Source organism: Gouania willdenowi, chromosome 13 (assembly GCF_900634775.1).
Source record: "Gouania willdenowi chromosome 13, fGouWil2.1, whole genome shotgun sequence".
NCBI classification, from domain to species: domain Eukaryota; kingdom Metazoa; phylum Chordata; class Actinopteri; order Blenniiformes; family Gobiesocidae; genus Gouania; species Gouania willdenowi.
The window spans coordinates 23,174,398-23,193,548 of record NC_041056.1 but is presented as its reverse complement, the minus strand read 5'-3'; the positions used below and the strand labels follow the sequence as shown (position 1 = coordinate 23,193,548).

At 37.4% G+C, this 19,151-nt stretch overlaps 1 protein-coding gene across 3 annotated transcripts in view; it reads right to left on the bottom strand.

Annotated features, from left to right (window-relative positions):
- si (sucrase-isomaltase) overlaps positions 1-4,552 on the bottom strand; it is a 70,830-nt gene extending 66,278 nt beyond the window's left edge. Inside the window, exons 1-5 of one of the 3 annotated variants that reach the window (XM_028464280.1) lie at positions 4,359-4,552; positions 3,010-3,124; positions 2,551-2,633; positions 1,165-1,285; positions 91-200 (exon numbers count right to left, since the gene is read on the bottom strand). In XM_028464280.1, the coding sequence (XP_028320081.1) occupies positions 91-200; positions 1,165-1,285; positions 2,551-2,633; positions 3,010-3,124 (429 nt within the window). In that variant the 5' untranslated portion in view covers positions 4,359-4,552. Of the gene's footprint in view, positions 1-90; positions 201-1,164; positions 1,286-2,550; positions 2,634-3,009; positions 3,143-3,474; positions 3,609-4,358 lie in introns of those variants that run through there. The other 2 variants (XM_028464282.1, XM_028464279.1) reach the window with 2 other exon arrangements.
- Positions 4,553-19,151: the final 14,599 nt, after the last annotated feature.

Here is a 19,151-nt window from a genome sequence, read left to right as displayed (position 1 = left end):
TGCCATTAACTGATCGGAGATGTGTATTTGATGAGAAGCACGTTAAATCACTTTAAAAAAGAAACAGATGAAAACTGTATCTGTGATTACCTTAAATCGAAGCCGATTGTTAGTTTGCATTTCAGCCTGGAATGACAACTCTTGTATGTCCTCTCCAAATAAAGAAGGAGAGGGCATTCGCCTCAGTCTGGCGTTCATTACTGTGGTATAAACAATGGAAATGCACACATGTAACAAAACCAAATATTTGATTAACAACAAATTCTGTAGCTGGTTGACTGCTGCCAATACAGTTGGATATCAACCACAAGATGGAAAAAAGAAAAGACATTTAAATATCACTCTTGATGTGGTGACAATAGAAACCATTGTGTAAATTAATTGCTATCCTTACTCAGTGGCCTCTGAGTTTTATCTTAAATGTCAATTATATTGGATTTTTGTTGTGCAATACATTCATCAGTGGAGGCAAATGGCACGACAACCCAATAATCAGGAGTGATACTTTAACCCTTCAATATTGCTTTACCGCTAAATGTCAAGCTTATATACAAAACATTAGAAAATCCTGTGTTTCAAGTGTTGATTAAATTCGGAGAACTACACAGTCTTTAACCACCAATCATTCACTAATCTAACTGTATGCACGGTATAGCCATGAAGAGAAACATCTTATTGACTTTTTGGTCATTTTAAAAACAGGTATTGAGCAAACTGTTTCTTTCTACCACCCCACTCCCACAACCAAATTGCTTCAATTTATGGCTTAGTTTTTAGACTAAATACAGCAGGTAAACAGAATTAAGAGTGGGATGCAGGTGTATTCCCATGCTGTTGTTTACAATCAAAGGCAGCATTAGGCTGACAGGGTTCTCACTTCTATCTGAGGTAAATGTAAGTAATTAGCATCGAAGCCTGGGGAGAAATTACGAATGAGTGTAATTGATGTTTGAAGAAAGTCCATTTGAAATGAGAAAATTCATTAGTCTTTCTTTTTTCTACCTAATGCTTGCAAAGATAAAGTTTGCACTTAGTTTCACAATGCCCTCGTTCACTCGAGAAGGTACCATCAAGCATACAGTCAGAAAACCTGGATTTTGCTGAGTCAATCATGCTTTTATAGGACATTTGTGTCATGCTGGTTAAAAGGGGTGTGTGATTTACCATAGGGATTTGGCTGCTCCTGTGATTCAGCTGTGTAACCATGGTGGATGGAGAAGAAACACCACGGGATGTGTCTCTCATCCACAGGAGACCAGCAACACCTGCGCTGCTCACACTTCAGCTGTTTAAGTCATAGTTGAGTCCATTTAGGGCTTGCATTTTATCAATCATTATAAAGTATGACATACCATGTACTGTAAATTTGTCTACTGTCATTCTTTGGTTATTCTGTTTTAAAACCAAATCAAAATAGCAAATAAAAAAATGTGGTTATTTTGTTTTACTAACTTAAAACTAAAACAGAAATACAGAAAAATCATAAACCAGACAAGCAATTAAGTATTGTTCTGTTTGTGTGATATTTGGATATTTAAGGGAAACTCGGACGAGAGATTCATTTTTTAAGCTCTCCACACAGAGGGAACCCACAGGCGGGGGTTCACTTTTACTCCCTGACAAATAAAGAAGTCAAAAGTCACAATACTGATGGACTGGTGAATAGACATGTTATTAATAAATACACGATAATAATAATATTAATAATAATAAAAATAGATGTTACAAAAAGCATACACATATGTGATTAAAGAACCCAGAGGTGGTGTAATGATGATCTAAACTTATCTACAGGGGCTCCTCATTTCTTGTCATCAACTTCCATGTGTGTTGACGGCTGTAGTTAGTGGCTAGCGGTATTATATCTATTAACAATTACTACTGCCCTCAAAAAAGCTGTAATTGTATTTTCAAAGTGGTCGAATGGTAGAAGTTCAAACATCTATTGTTCTTCACACCTGCCTCACAATCGAAAGTCAGTCACCAGTTCATTAGGATAACATTTGGACCGTAACACTATAAAACCAAACATAAATGTGAGCAACTTTTTATGAGCTAAAATAACTGAATGAAAACATGAGCAGGACCAGAAAACTGTTGAAATAAATCCTAAACAGTCCTGTTGTGTTAGGAGACCTGGTCCAGGACCTGTGGAGGGAAACCAGGTGCAGTGGACTTCAGTTCTCGCTCTAATTTCCCCGTAAATATCAAAATATCTCACAAATAGAAGTTTAAGAAAAAAAATGCTGCTTATCTGGTTTTTGATTTTTCTGTTTCTGTTTTTGTTTTGTCAGTAAAAAAAAAAAAAAAAAACCATACCATTTATTTGTTATTTTGATTACGGTTTAAAACGGAATAACCAAAGAACGAACGGTACACAGATTAATTTATTATGCATTATTTATGCTCTGAATTACACTTTTGTTCAATGCAATCAATTAGCTATTACAGAGCTAGCATGATGGTAAGATTAGATAATGTGTCAAATTAATGTTTTGGTGAAATGGAACATTTTTCAACAAGCGCCTTGAATTCTTACTGATAACTCACCTTTGAGGCTCCGCCCTCAGGAAAACAGTCTATCCTTTTAGATACAGATATGGTTGGACATGTAGCCGGCTCATTTGTAGTTTCTGTTAATACAAAAACTGTCATTTACTTGAAGCATTTTGCAACAAATCACTTTCCTGCACAAGAATATTGTTTATATAATAGTATATTCCCTATTCACCTGCGAGCAATGCTGCATAGAGAGAGGATGTTTATTCTTTGACTAAAATAAACAAGAAATATTTAAATATCTTTTTTTTTTTTGGTTTACAGATTACTTTCGTGGTAGTTAAAAAAAATAAATAAATAAATAAAAATAAACAGTCAATAAAAATGTGGCCAACACATCAGCTGTCCAATATTTAAATCTACAGCATGTTTATTTTTATGTTATAGGATGTGATGAAAGATGCTAAACAAGCTAACTAACTTAATACTAACAGTGCTTTTAGTACTCACCAGCAGTATTTTGCTCCAGTGCAAACACAACAATAAAAGCTACGGCCACAACGGTCATCAAGAAAAAGAGGACAATGAAAGCCACCTCCAGCCCTGTGAACTGTCTTTTCCCCATCTGGAAAACCAAACGCATTGGATATAGAAATACACAAACACTGGGGACAAAGGCTTTTGGGCGTACTGGTTATTACATAGGCTAATAGATACGTGTTTACTTAATTACAGTTTATTAGTTATCCAACAAAAGGATAAGGTAGTTATTTTATCCAATTTATTCAGTCCAAATTGTTCGCTTTATTTTATTGAGTAGTTTCTTGGTGATTTTCCTTTTCTAGTGCGTGCATATATTATTTAGTATCATTACCTTTAAACAGCATCAAGCTTAGTAAACTAAGTTCTAAACTGAAGTGCAAAATGATGCCTGTTGGCAGTAGAAACAAAGATCATGTACCGAATTCTACTTACATCACCCTTAGATTCTTTATAAAAAATTAAAAACTGAGAAAAAGCCCTACTGTGAAACAAACAGGTCAGCTAGGCTGAGTCTTGTCCTCAAGGGCGTAAATCCTTTCATGTTAACTTTATACAAAACAAGGTGAGCCGTTGGTGAGGAGGTGTCTATTTCAGTATATCTTGTTTGATGAGCTGTGAATGACGGGTAAGAGAGAGAGAGATAAGGGAGTGCATGCCCCTGGTCAATGGTACATCATAAAAAAGCACTAAAATGTGCCTGAAAACATGTAGTTTTACACAGTCACGAAAAACAGACAAGAGTGTTCAGTACAAACCGTCTGAGCTTCATTTAGCTTTCACGCAACAACTAAAGATAGCGCCCACTATCGTTTTACATCTCAGTCAGATGTAGACACACACACACCAACACACTCAGCAAAAAAAGAACTTTGAACTTAAAGGACATTTAATTTATTTGTAATTATTCAGAATTCAATGCTTGTACCAAAGTTTATTAACAGAAACATAAATATAAACAAATATAATATATTCATTAGGCAAAGTTCTTCACAAACATCTTTTCTATAAACATCTGCATTTTACAGTTGATAATGTTGCTTTATTTGCTATTCATCTATCTGATATCATAATCATAGCAGCAGTTAGTCTGCCCGCTCGGATGAGAGCTATATGTTAGATACATCGAAACGCAGGTTTATATCTGAAATTTTGTTTGGCAACAAAAGAAGTAGGCAATAGTTATTTCTCGTTAATCATGTTATGAAAAATAATCCTATGATTTTGTAGAAATATTCCTCTAGGTTTTTGATTTTGAGCAATGGAGAAGTAGCAACAAGCACTAAGATAAAAAGATAAAAAGCAGGATGCAGCCTTACCTTGGCTCTATCCAGTGGTGAGCACAAGTGTTCCAAAGTTCAAAAGACACACCACCTTATAATGTACAGACACCTCCCTGCACGTGACTGATCAAATGTTTCTCGGTGTTAATAACCGTCTCTATACTAACCATAAAAACTTCTTAACTAATGCTCACTTGAGAAATATTACCTATACATCTACATGTGTTCTTAAACTATTTTGTGAATGGTGTGACTGAGTAAGTGTAATATTCACCCCATTCTGGCCACAACACCAACACATTAATCTTGGTTTATTGATTATCATAAAATAATTAAAAAAAATAAAAATAAAAATCACACAGTCATTCAACTGTCATAAACATTTGTTCAGCTGTTTCCCATCCCTTCCTCTTCATCATGGTCACGGTATTGATAAAACGTGGGCATATTGACATGAGTCAAGCCCTTCCAAAACTGCATTCAGTGGAGCCGTGAGAGGCAGATAATAGATATGTTCAATTGAGCCAAGTCTATATGTGATGACATTTTTCATCAATTTGTTGGATTTATAATCCAATATTATATTAGCAGATAAGAACCATTATTAAATCATTCATTGTTTTCTACTCTAAATGTCCATTTTTCCAGATGCAACACTCATTAGCACAGAGTGCCGTTTTTACCTATTCAATGGCAAACTACCGACAGTACAACTTAAAATTCGCAAATTAAACCTTTTCCATTTTGGACTTTTGTTTAAAACTTTAATAGTGGACTAAACATAATTATTTCAAAAGGGTCTGAGGTATAGTCGACTTAAAAGCAAAGCCAGCCTATGGCACTGAGAATTTAGGCAATTGAATAAGTTAAGAAATAACGCTTACTAAACCCTCAGTATTACACTGAAGCTGACGCTGTTATTATTAATCGTCAATTATGTGCCCATTAATTTAAATGCAAAGCAGTGTCTTAAAAAAATGAGGTAAAAAGTAACAATCATGAGAAATAATGATTTTCAGCACGAGTGATTTATAGTTACAGCATCCGTGTGTGGTTTTGATCAAACTAAAATTGTTTTTCGTTATTCAGTCATATTAGCATTGTCTGCAACTTTTTTTTTGACCAAAATATGATGTTGGTGCATTTGCTGTTTAAGTTTGGCTATAACAAGAAGCTGAATGATATCGTATGTATTCCAATTGTAAGAAAAATCCATTAAACACAAAAGACCTTTCCTTTTGCAGGTATGTGTTTTATTTGTTCTTAGTAATCTTTATCTTTGAAAAATATCTTATTTGTATTATTTATAATAGACCAGCTGTACAATAGGGTACTTTCTATAATCCCACAGGTAGCGCAATGGCATTTACAATGAGTATTGGGGCTATCACTCATTTTTACATCACCTTAATCTTGTAAAAGTGCTGCCTGAGTTTTGTTCGATGAAGACAAATGACTGCACTGTATGTTGTGACACTAACAATGACACAATGATCAGCATGCACCAGGTCATCAGTAATGATTAACAACACTCACCTTGGGGTGGTCAGTGGGAGCCGAGGAAAGCTGTTGGTGGCCTTGTAGCAAAACAGCATCGCTGTTTAAACATCGCAAAAAATGGAGATTAAGTATGAGGTTGTCTTGATGATAGATGACTACTTTCGGTAAGAAAATAGTTTCAAGTTTCCTAAAAGTACAAAAGGAAGTCAAACAAACTTTCAAATGACTACCAATAACGCTCAAGCTTTGATTGAAGTAGCAGCGGCAATACAACAAGTCACCTCACTCTGGCTTCTCTCTACAATATTCCTTAGAACAAAATATAGAAACTTTCATAAATTGAGCTATTCAGAGATACCACATATTTAGTTTTTAAAGTACAGATTAGTTAGACAAAGATAATCCATGATTATGTTTACTAAATATATACATAACTAGTAGTCACAAGTATGACGTGAGAATGTGAGAATATTGGTGCATTGAATGTGCAAGCAGCAATTTAGGTTACCCTGCAATCATTTTGTTCACTCTTCAGTACTTTCTCTCCTTAAAAATCCAATTCTACTCTGCCACTGCCAATTTCAGGTGCTTTCCCTCTCGAATGCAGCGCTAGCCAATTCCAATTGAACAAACTGAAATTGGCAATTCACTCCACTGTATCGATCCAGTCACTTTAAAACCGGCCACTCAACATTGAGAGCTGCCAACCAACCACGGTAATGTGTTCTCAAGTATGTGTATTTTAGCTGGTGTGTGTGTGTGTGTTTGAAGGGGTAGGGAGGCGGTTCATTCAGTTTTTTTTTTAGTTTTTTTTAATTTACCATCACTGTATAAATAACTGGTCAACAGTCGCACGGCTGGAACTTACGTTTAATTACAAATTCAATACAACATGGACAATCCCGTATCTTGCAGCTAGCTGTGTGGCTGTGTGTCACTACAAAATGTCCCTGGAAGCCTCGATGACGATATTGTTCTATAGTAATATCCTTTTTTTTGTTGTTTTTTTATTAAGCATATTCCAAAGGTCTGCAATATGACAATTTTAGACCTTGAAGGATTAGAATGTGATGACGATCTGCCAAAGGGCAAGGGATTAGAATCAGCCGTTGTGCACACACACACACACACACACACACACACACACTAGTAAGCTATAACCCGTGTCTTGGTTTGTTTGCCCCCTCACCTTTTAAACCTTAACTACAAAGCCACTAATGAAAGCAAAGTGAGGAGTTTGTTCCTAAAATAAACCCTACTTTGGTAATATAGTAGAAGACAGATTCCCGACTGAGCCTGATAGAACCTGCACTACTGACGGATGTGGACACATATTCAGAAATTATGTCGGTCTCACATTAGCGCCAGTTTTGTTGAGACTTCTGAATGTCTTCCTAGGAGGGAGCAGGAAGAAATTATGGCTTGAATCGAAATGCGGCGCAATCCGAAAGTCAAAAGGCGAGGAGAGCGGCTGCCACACAGGCACAACAAACAACTGCGACAAACATTTTATTGGAGCACTTTTTAAAAAAAACAAAAACAAAAACAAGAAATGGCTTGAAAGATGTAACCAAAATGGTATTGTTTTATCTTGCAGAGGATATGATCAAAATCCAAACTGCGGAAAATGAGGAGATTAAAATACTGCCTAAAGTAGGATTTTAATAACACGTGTGCTATCAAAAACAAATTGTAGTAACGAGACTGATCTGCTGCCTTGTTATGTAGCAAGTGTGCACCTTACGTTAAAAATGTTGTTTAGGTTTTTCATTTTGAGTTAAGCAAAAGAAAGACTGTCACTAAAAGAACTTGACGTTTTGAATGTCAACATTTTTGTTCGATGTTAACTTCAAACAAGTTTGCTAAATTGCTTACTTAAATTTCAAAATTTGTTTGAGAAGTACCCAGTCTTAAAATATATTTTATTCGTTTTACAGTTAAGGGCTATGACTTTAACCCTCTGAGGACTGCAATAGGAAGCCAGAACCTACATTTGTATTTTCGTTCATTCTGATGCTTTTCCCTGTTCCCTGTGCTTATTCATAAGTTGTTCTTTAATCACTCTGAAAAGTGAACTTTCCATATGTGTACAGGTGAAAGTTCTCCATCCCTAAAACACCCCTTCACCCTCCATCAGCTTCCCCACAGGCACACAAACATACGTAATCTCACTCAAATACCAACATACGCAGCTCCCACGCTACATCCCCTCTATCCCAAACCCAGGCCCTTCACAGCAGTGTGGCGAAGACCCCCACATTAAATAATGTAGGCTACAGTTGTGCTTTTTATGTAGAGGTTTGGAGTAGTGTTCACTGGGTTTCTTGTGTGTGTCTTCACCTTCATTTTCAAATATGAATGCTTAATTGTAATGTCCTAGAAGTGTTGGGTAAATTAAGTCGGGGAACTCGCCACTAAAAACATTGGTACAAAATGCATGGCCCGCCACTGAATTTGAGTGCTCTCCCTGTGTTTACAGCTACTCCAATCTCCAGTTAATGAGAGTGTCCAGATTACCCGTAGGAGTGTGAGTGGTTGTCCGTCAAGGTATGCACTGCAATGGACTGACGCCCTGTCCAGTCTCTACCCCTGCTTAGTACAGAGGAACACGTGACTCGGATGATGCATACATCATTTCATTATTATAAATTCTCCACCATGTTTCAGCAATTATAAGAGTTCAAGGAAATGAAATACTTCAGAATCAGCAGTGTATGTGTAGGCAAGCTGAAAAACATTTGAAAGACAAACTTTACAAGCATTTAGGAACAACCAATGTCATGATAATGTGATATTTCGATAGCTGTGGCTTCAAGTGCAAAAAGCTGTACTTGTATACCATTAAAATTGTCAAGCGTCTGTCCTTCCCCGAGGCGCACTCATTAAATTAGATTATTTTCATGCTTGATTTTGCCTGTGGTTTCTAAATGTGACTGTAAAACAATGTTTTACTTTGTAACTCACCAAGAGGCAGGTGTAAACTGTGCTGATGATAAGCCACACATCAGCCTTCATTCATCAACAGAACATACAGTTGAAAAATAGCTGTACACTGATAATAGATTTATTGAAATGTCTTGAGATTTCTCCCTTTTTTTAGAGGAGGCAAATATCAATCTCACTGCAAATCTTTATGGAAGTCGGCCAACAGCCAACCACAGCCTCACAGAACAAAACGGTATATAATAATAGATCACATATCAACACATTTAAGTCAATTATGCACACACACACACACACACACATACACACACACACACGCACATCTTTTCCTCACACTAGTGCTGGTCATTCCCTGATTGTCTTTCAGCACTACTTAAGGATTGTTGGATCACGGAAAGAGTGGTTTGTGTCTCTCCTCACACTGTTCCTGCCTTTTCAGTTTTGTCGGTTGGCCCACAGTTTTTTTTGACACCTTGTATGTTTTGTAAACCAGCAATAATGTTGTATCTTTTTTTTTTCTCCTTCTGTCAGAATGTGTAGATTAAATTTGAAACCACATCCTTGACATACTGAAGGAGCTCTGAAAGTATTGTGCAAGGTGTAACTTGTTGGGTAGTCATGTTTATGGTTTAAAGACCTCCCTTTTCTTTTTTTTCAAAACTACGTAATATGTCATGGAGTGCATTTTGTATTCAAAGACATCATTGTTGACTACCCATGTGGAGTGCAAAATGAAGCCTCTAAGGAAATAAAGTCATCAAGTAATTCAACTATGTAGAGCAGCATTTGTTCTCTGCATGTGATTGTGAGTTCACGGGTGTCTGTGGTTGTTAGATCACCAAAGGCTGAGCGAGCCAAACTATGCAGGTGGTCTATCTAAGTGTTGCCATTATGCAGCTTGCTACCATAAGTATGGCACAGATGTTACAGCCCTGTGGGGGAGACAGCACAGTGAATGAACACACACACACACACACGCACACACTCACACACTCACACACTGACATGCACACACACACACACACACACACACACACACACAGGCAGTGAACTTCTGCTGCGTCATTCAGTGAAATGTTGCCTGTCCCTACTGTACGTTTTTGACATTCAATATCACCTAAATCTTTACACCAATGACTAGGGATGTAACAATTAATCGTAAGGCAGTTGAAAATCGATTCATAGGTATCACAGTTCACATTGATACTGTGAAAATTTAATCGCAGTACTTTTTTAAACAGCAGAGGGCGCTATATATTTGTCCCTTTTCTTGTCCAGCAGTGTAGGCAGGGGGCGGAATCTGCTACTACTTTCTTTCAGGCCGCCTTCTACTCTTAAACATGTTCATAAATGATTCCTTACCCCTTTAGCATCGAAAGAATATCTGACATATTACGTGGATATCTGTAAGAGTCACGTTTTTCTATTAGCTCTGTCTGCTAGTGCATAGCATCTCTTCTTCACTGCTAGAATTTCTGCATGCCAACCGACCACTGGGTTACCAGCGCCCTCTGCTGGTCCAAACAAATGTCTGATGTAAATACAGTGAAATTACTGTTTTTTTTTTTTTTTTTAGACAAATTCAGTTGCACTTTTAAAAAGAAAAAGAACTATTATGCAGTTTTGCATTGTTTACTATAGAACCAGAATTTAAATTAATAGGCTTCTTCATTTGTAATCTTTATTTATTTCATTCAAGATTTATTTTTAGTCAAATTGCATTGTTTTGAATAGTTTATCAAGGGACAAATGGAAAATAAAAGGAAAATAGTACAGTATTTTCACAAAAAAATAAAGAAATATTTTTCAAACATTTGTGTACAGTCCCATTTTGTAAAATGAATCGTGAGAGAATCGTATTGTGAACCCAGTATCGTGAATTGAATTGTATCGGGAGTTGAGTGAATAGTTACATCTCTACCAATGGCCATAAACCGACTCAAACATGCACTCCAAAAAGTAATGGATGGATTTAATGTTTTCCTTCATGGTTGTTTGTGCATGGCATGGAGCTAATAACTATTTGGTATTATCTACTCCAGGATGGACCGGTACATTTACTTCAAAGGTATTTTTCCTCTTATTGTGTTGAGTCTGTGGTACCATTCCATCTAGCTGTGACTTCGAGAAGATACAATAAGTAAATATTTACCAAAAAGTTGGTACATTTTTTTTTTTTCCTGCTGAGGCAGAAAATTTCAAAGCTACTTAAAAAAAAAAAAAATGCATTGATGGACGCAACAGTCACACTAATAAACAAGAAACACAAAACAAAACAGGGTAACTTGGTGGCACACTAATGATGAGTGTCATACTAATGATTCTTCCGAGTGCACAGATTGTGGGTAAAGTACCAATGTTGTCACCAATCTTGGCTCTGTCATGTCCTATAGATAGATTGGTGTCCTATCCAGGGGTGCTTATGCTGGTTTACACCCTATGTCATTGTTTTGTTTGGTTACAGTATCTTTAGGAGGGGTCCTCACCACTCTTTAAGGTCAATAGTCTCTCAAACTTCAGACCTGAAAGAGTGAGAACATATAGTCATATTTATTTATTTTGTTCTTGATTAGTGTATGACAATAGTCGAAACATGTCTTGCAATTAAAGATCCTAGCACAAATTATTGCCAATTGTGGTTGCTTTCAAGGCAAATCCCAAGCTTAGTAGCGCTAAATGTACTCTTTTTCTGTCAGTGGCAGCATTTATATATAAAGAAAATGTGTTTTTGTACTTTGTAAATTTGCCACATTTAGGATTTCACAGAAATATTTAATTTGTTGCTATTTTCTGCCTCGAGCCAGGAGCCGCATGATCCCTAAAATGATCTAAATGGGCCTATTTGCAGTTTGCTACGCATAAGGGCAATGTTCATTCACACTGTCGAGCACACAATAACAAAATGTGTCCACTCAAATGTGTGGATAGAATTTGGGGTTATATTAAAAGTGAATGCAGAGAAAATATACCATTACAGTCTCACTCAAGCCTGGTAGATGATGATAAGAATATTGTTGACAATGAGCTTCTGTGCCAGTTTCTGTGGTAAAGTAAAACTGGGCTGATCAAACATTAGTTAAAATGGTGGTTTTCTAACTTTTTTGGCTCAAGCACCCTATTCCTCTTAATTCTGAATCCAAGTACCCTTTGTCTGACTACAACATTTTTCTCAAAATTCTATGAAAAAAACAACTATAGAGCATAATGATGGAATGAATGGGTGATTAACATTTTAAAGATTTTCATTTTGTAAATAAGTGGAATGAAACAGTATTTAGTCTCTCATTAATAGATTTATCATCTCACGCCTGGTGTAACTGAGATGGATCCTTGTATTTTCAGTTCATGTTCTAATCAAGATCAATTTTCATCATCATCATAATGATTGTCACTTTTAACTAAAAATAAATGTCATAAATCCCCATATTTTTAATGCTTTCATTTGTTAATTTTCCTCTCTCTCTCTTTCTCTCTCTCTCTCTCTCTCTCTCTCTCTCTCTCTCTCTCTATTGCCATCGTGTACCCCTAGGGGTACATGTACCCCCATTTGAGAAACACTGATTTGAAAGACCAAACAAAACAGTTTTAAGAAATCATACTATACTTTCCCACAAGTTGACGTCCTCAATTAGTGATTAATTAGCTTTTCTCACTCCTCTTCTTCTATCTCTTTTCCATCTCATCAGGCTGAGAGTCAGGCAGTATGGGTAGCAACGTCGAAGGTCCTCGTTGCCATGGCAACATGAGCTGCTGAACTTTTGTCAGGTGCCAAGAGCTTGCTGCAGTAAAGGTAGGTGTGTGTGTGTGTGTGTGTGTGTGTGTGTGTGTGTGTGTGTGTGTGTGTGTGTGTGTGTGTGTGTGTGTGTGTGTGTGTGTGTGTGTGTGTGTGTGTGTGTGTGTGTGTGTGTGTGTGTGTGTGTGTGTGTGTGTGTGTGTGTGTGTGTACTTGCATCCCAATGTTCATGTGCACACTCATGGTGTCTCTGAGTGTGTGTCGTACTCGGGATAGAAAGAAAACAGTGTGCTTATCTTAGAGAGAGACTGCAAATCCCCCTTTGGACTGTCACTCTCAGCGCTCCAGTAGGACTGCCTTTCTTTCTCAGCTTCTTTTCCTGTGCTCTCCGTTATCTTTCAGTCAGTATCACCCTTGCTATTTGCTCTCCAACACCCTACAAATCAGTTGAAAGACCTCTCATCTCTTCCCATCTTCCTCCTCCTAAAACCTAAATATGTAAACTATCCTCTGTTGTCCTTTCTTATGACACGTGTATTAAGTACAGACTGTATTGATTGTTCCAGTCCGCTATCACTCTCGCTGTCTCTCTGCTCTGTCTATCCATTATTCTTTGTTCTTTATGCTTGTTTACCCCCCTTCCTTCTATCTCTAATGACCTCTCTGCTGATTCAGGAGCGTAAAGAGTTATGGCATATCTATTTTAGCGTACACAGCTAACTGTATTTCAAATAAGTAGTGAAGTTTATGCCAATTTAGGGATAGTATGGAGCAGTGACATTATGAAAGATTATGTTAAAGTAACATACAGCAACTGCATTTCCATGGTTGCATAAATATCACATGTGTATTGGAGTATATGTGTGTGTGCCCTAAATTAGGTGCATGACTTGTTACCAAATAGCTCAATAAGCACAAAAATGGAGACCACTCTTTGAATTGGTATGCAGCTGCTTTCTGCAAATCTGCACTAACATCATACAAAGGCAAGAAGAAAACTAGAGTACTCCTCCACTCCAAGTCACTCAAACGCTTTTTGAACGGGCCCTCGCACTTGGTGTACGATTAAGAAATATTTTGCATTTTAGAGGTCAAGCAACTTTCAGTTTGCTCATTTGTTTGGTTATATATATATATATATATATTTTTACACTTTCAGTTGAAAATGAAGATTTTTCTATTTATTGAATCCACTTCCCCCAAAAGTCTTCAACAAAAAAATACAACTGAATTATTTGTTCTGCTGTAGACAAGCCAGGACCTTCTGATCTTATCCCCATTATTCATTATCATCACCTGTAGTAATGACTACTATTAAATCATCGATTGTCTTGGTTTTTAGGGAAATCAGTCTGTATTTGCACTGGTCTTTTTTGAATAATTCTGCAATGATTTTTGTCAGTGAGGTGTTGGATCATCTCCTAACACATCACTCGGCTCTCTCCCCAACATCACATTTGCCTGTAGCTCATCTGGCCGGAGTGCATCCTCGGGTGTGTCTTCTCCCCACTGAGGTAGAAAGAAAATATATCTCCAGAGAAATTACTTTTCAAAGCATAACATCTGAGCTATATTTTCTTGTGAGACATTAACAGTAGCAGACAATGATTCAACACTTAGAATGCATTACAATTACTAAATTACTATTTACTAAAATGGAGATGAGCACACAGTTTTGTTACTCTACATTCCTGCATAATAGATTATATTACGATATACTATCATTAATTGTGAGGGAAGTATAATGGCTCTATACCATTACTATGTAAACAACATGCAGGCTATTAAATTGCATTAGTATAAATACTGGTTTGGCTTTTTAATGTTGTAAAAGGGTAGTTTAGTATCCACCAGTACAGTGCCCGTCAGAAGTATGTATTAATATAGTGGAAGCTTAAGTAGAGTTGTCAATTATGGCCAATGAGTATGTGTTTGAAGGTTAGATGTACAAAGAGATGTACATACTCTGTACTCTGTAGTGTTATGAAGGGGTATATTTGCGGGTGAAAAGTAAAATTGTGCATGCGAGATACCTGGTTTAATTCTATGGGACATGTGCATGATAAATTGATAAATAAAGTTTGCACCACTGTTTGCTAGACTTAAGCAAATGGATAATAAATCTCCTGGAGCTTCCCCTGTCCTTAGACCCTCCTTCGGCAAGGAACAACTCAAAAAACCCAGTGGGAAAATTACACACAAACATGTCATGTACATCCAACAAACTACCATAGGGAAGAGACACAGAAAACAGGTGGATAAAAGACACCCCTCTCCATTAATCCAGGCCCTTTGTGGCTGGATTCCCACCACCACACCATGTTAGAGGTTAGTTTGTTAGTTTTTAGATAAGATAAAATACTACCGGGATTGGGGTAGAAGAAATAATAACCAAATTAAACTGTGTTTTTGTCTATTATTCATTCCCTCCTATGGTTGGGTAGAATAAACCATAAATACTCACCTGTGAGGCTGTATTTCTATTTCTTATTCTGAGCTGACCTAGAAATATGCTAATTCAAAGAGGAACGTTTTAAGACTGGTCTTGAATGTAAAGACTGTTTCGGCCTCTTTAACATGGATGGAAAGCTGATTCCACAGCACATGTCAAAAGGTTTGTTGTCCGAGTGGTTTACTGTGTCAGTACTTCAGTGCTCAGAAAGTGTCACTTTTTCTGTTTCATTTGTCTAGATCAAGTATGCAAAGTCTGTTTGATCTTCCAACTCTGCTGGGGGCAACATAGAATTGTGTGTTTTGTGAAATTAAGTGAGTGCGTCCATTATTGACACCATTTACAGATTTTGTATCGAAGAGGTGCGGCAGGATTTGTTTGATGATGCATCTTGAGCCATTGCAATGTTCATTTTGTTAGTCAAAGTTTTGCAGTAGCATGATCACCATTCCAACTTTTAAAGAAATGCGATGTGGAGGCATTCCTGAAGGGTATCAGTATCTGTGTGCGTGCGGCTCAGATTCTCCTCCCACTTCTCGTGTCTGGTTTGGTCTAACCCATTTATTTCAAAATAAACGTTTTGAAACATAATCACCAAAAAAGTCAAAAATAATGGATGCACACCCTCGGGTTATGTGTAGTGCAAGGGTTAAGAGAACTGTTAGCCGACGTTCAGAGGTGGGAGCCTGTTTGGACTTCATCACAACCGATTCTACAAAGATGGCAGACTCTCCGTTATGCATATAAACAGTAGAAGTCACTTTGCAAACTTTGATATTATTAACAAATATTTGCATGGTTTGGCACAATCATTCAGTATAATTGCAATATCAGAAACATGGAAATTTTGAGTTGGAGTGGTATGATTTTGTACACATGGCCCGAAAACATAGAGCAGGAGGAGGTGTTACATTATTTGTGGAACCCCTTTGCCGGGGTCGGAGGGTCACCCCTACCCTGGTCGCCGCGCCGACCCTCAACGAAGGGGGCCAAAAGCCCATACTCCAGCCCATAGACTGTAGCTGCGGCGCGAGCCCAGCCCTGCTTCGCACCCCAGCCGTGAGCCAATCCTTATCCCGAAGTTACGGATCTGATTTGCCAACTTCCCTTACTAAATAATCCACGTTCAACTGAACTATCGCGGCGATTAGTGCACCATTAACCCAACACAAAACTACCATATTGTCCTCTTTTGGCTGTAAACAGAGGCTAACTCGTTTCAGCTGCCCACAGCAATGACGACGGGTCGGGGAAATGCCCGTATGTTGTGATGTCATGTGGGAACTATACAGTATATATCCAAGCCTGTGGTCACGTGACTGCCGTAAAGTGAAACCTTCTCCAGACATTCTCTAAGTCACATGACCTGGTGAAAGACAGTCCATCTCTCCAAACTTACGTAGTTGGTATTTCAAGAGGGAAGCCCCGCTCGAGGCATTGATACTGTCAAGCGCTGTATATTGGCCTGATGAGTCATTTAAAATAACTCATATGGGTCAACTCTTTAGGTCATAAAGTCCACGGTGTGCCTTTAACAAAGATATGCTTAATCAAAATAAACATATGACAGAAAACTTTATCAGTACAATCTACAGCTTGAATTTGTATCCTAAAATCACTAGACCTACGAGGATAACGACTCATAGTCCTACAATAATTTACAATATTTTTACAAATGAAATCTTAAATAATGCAATAAGCGGTCAGATACTTATACAGAGTATAAATCTGAGGGCAAACATCAATTAACAAACTATAGACCTGTTTCTCTGCTTCCACAATTCTCAAATTTCTAGAAAAACCTTTTATCACTCATCTTGACAACAACTTTTTTGGAAAAAAGTAATATACTTAATGAATGCCAGCATGGATTTAGAGCAAAAAAGGGCAACATCACTTCCATTGTTTGACTCTATAGAAGAAATATCAAGTTCAGTAGATAACAAAACTATTGGAATATTTATTGATCTTCAGAAGGCGTTTGATACCATCAATCATGAAATGTTACGAGGGAAATTAGAGCGATATGAGATCCGAGGAAAGGCACTCGACTGCTTTCGCTCAGTCAAGTAACTTTTTATACAGTTTGTGAAACTGGGAGATTACTTTTCTGAATGCCTGGACATTTCTTGCGGTGTCCCACAGGGGACAGTGTTGTGCCAAAATTGTTTATTTTTTACATTAATGATTTATGTCAAGTGTCAAAAGAAAGGTTTTGTGTTTCTGTACAAGGTGTGAAACTGTGGAAAAACTTAAATGAGCAGCTCAAGGAATGTCCAAATATAAAACGATTTAGGAAAATATTTAAAGAAACTTTTTTTGAACGTTATAAAAATGAATCAAAATTAGTTGGTTTAGCCGGAAATTATGTTGCTTACATAATGTTTAAATGTATGAAGATATATGTGCTTGTGTTATGTAAGAAAGTGGATAAAACCAAATGAAGTAAACTATTGTATTAAGACTTTGAAAGAGGGGGTGGGAATTAAAAAGTGTTAAACTTCATCCCACTCCTTTTTGAGCAGCAGTTCATTTTTTGTGTTTGACTATCATATTCTTTGGATTATTGTCTTATGTTGTACATACTGTACACTTTTTCATTGTTTGCTTGAAATAAAACTCTCCCAGCTTCCAGCCTCCCCATTCCCACTGAGTGAGCGTGCGTGAGAGAGCTTTAGAGAATGAGTGTGAGAGAGTGAATGAACCTATTGGGTTCTTAACACACTAATAAAATCTACCCAATACACAGGCTACTATGAAATAAACATAGGGCAGCTCACCATTGCTCCCAGCGCAGGAGTTTCTGATGTTAAAACTGGGTATATTGCCTCGGTTTTTGCCTAAAATTCTGTTAAAAAATACAGAATTATCCACTTTAGTTAATAAGTTAAAAAGTATTTGATAACATTTTTTTAACTATTGTTAACAATCCAGAATTAAACCAGGTCAAAGATGGAAAATGTCACAACACTTACTGGCCACACAGACTACTTAAAAAAAGTTGTAGTTTTATGGAAATGGGTCTGGGTTCCTTTTGTTCTATTTATGCCTGTTTATTTATCAATTTGTTGTGGCAGTTTTGATTAGAATGAGACAGAGTCAAGTTGTGGTTTACTGGTGCAGACACAGAGTTTATTTGGTCAGAGGGTTTTAGAGGCAGACCGGTCTTGAATTCAGTGGTTTCTGTGTGTGTGTCCCAATGAATCTGTAGTTGTTCTGTGGAGGGTTTTGTATGCTGATGATAGCGCTAAGCGTGACAATGAGAGAGTCTCTGAGAAGAGGCCTTGGCAAATGTTAATAACGATGGTATCTGGCCTGCTTAGGGCAGTGTGACCAGGACCAGAAGAGATTCTGTAATCACATCTATCTTTCCATCTTTATTTAGTTGTATCTATCTGTCTGTCTGTCTTGTCTGTCATGTCTGACGTTTGTTACAAACAAACCCTATGAAAATTGCTTGAGAATTGAGCGATTCATGACAACTTTAATTGTGTAAGCACTGCAGGACCGATCAACTCCAAAGATGGCCGCAATGTAGGAGCGATTGAGTCCCTTCCAAGACGGCCGCCCTGTAGAGCGCTCTAGTGGGTGACTGCAGTCGATGCGGCATATACGTATATTATGTCTATGTATGGGCTTGACTGTGCGATAGCTTTGGCCAGATCTGGCTAAGAAAAGAGAACGAAATAAAATTAAACTTCTCAGAACAGTACGTTCCATGTGTCCGCTCTATCCTGATGGTTAAAACTGTGACAGACTATACAATTGCTCGTTACATTCTGGTTAATCTTCAACAAACACGTAGTTTAAAAAACAATACTAACAAAATAGTGAATGATAACTTATTATATACAGATAAAAATAAGTAACAAACTTACAAAAATCATTGTGGATGGTGACAGATGAACTACCATATAGATGCTGACAGATTAACTGAGATCAAGATGAACGCTTGTTTACGTCCTAAACCGGAAGTACCGCGATCAAAACCGGGAGCCGTAATCTCAAAATAAAATGAAAATAAATGTTTAGAAACGTAATCAGCACTTATAAAGTTGTGTCCGCGAAGAAATGTGCCGTTCGCTTTGAACACAGCCACTGCCATTGCCCGGCAATAACTTCCGAGAACTATTTAAGTCTATTTCGCTCTTCCGTTGTAGCAACTCTCTCTCTAAACGGCTCTGTGTGCGTGCGGCATGTA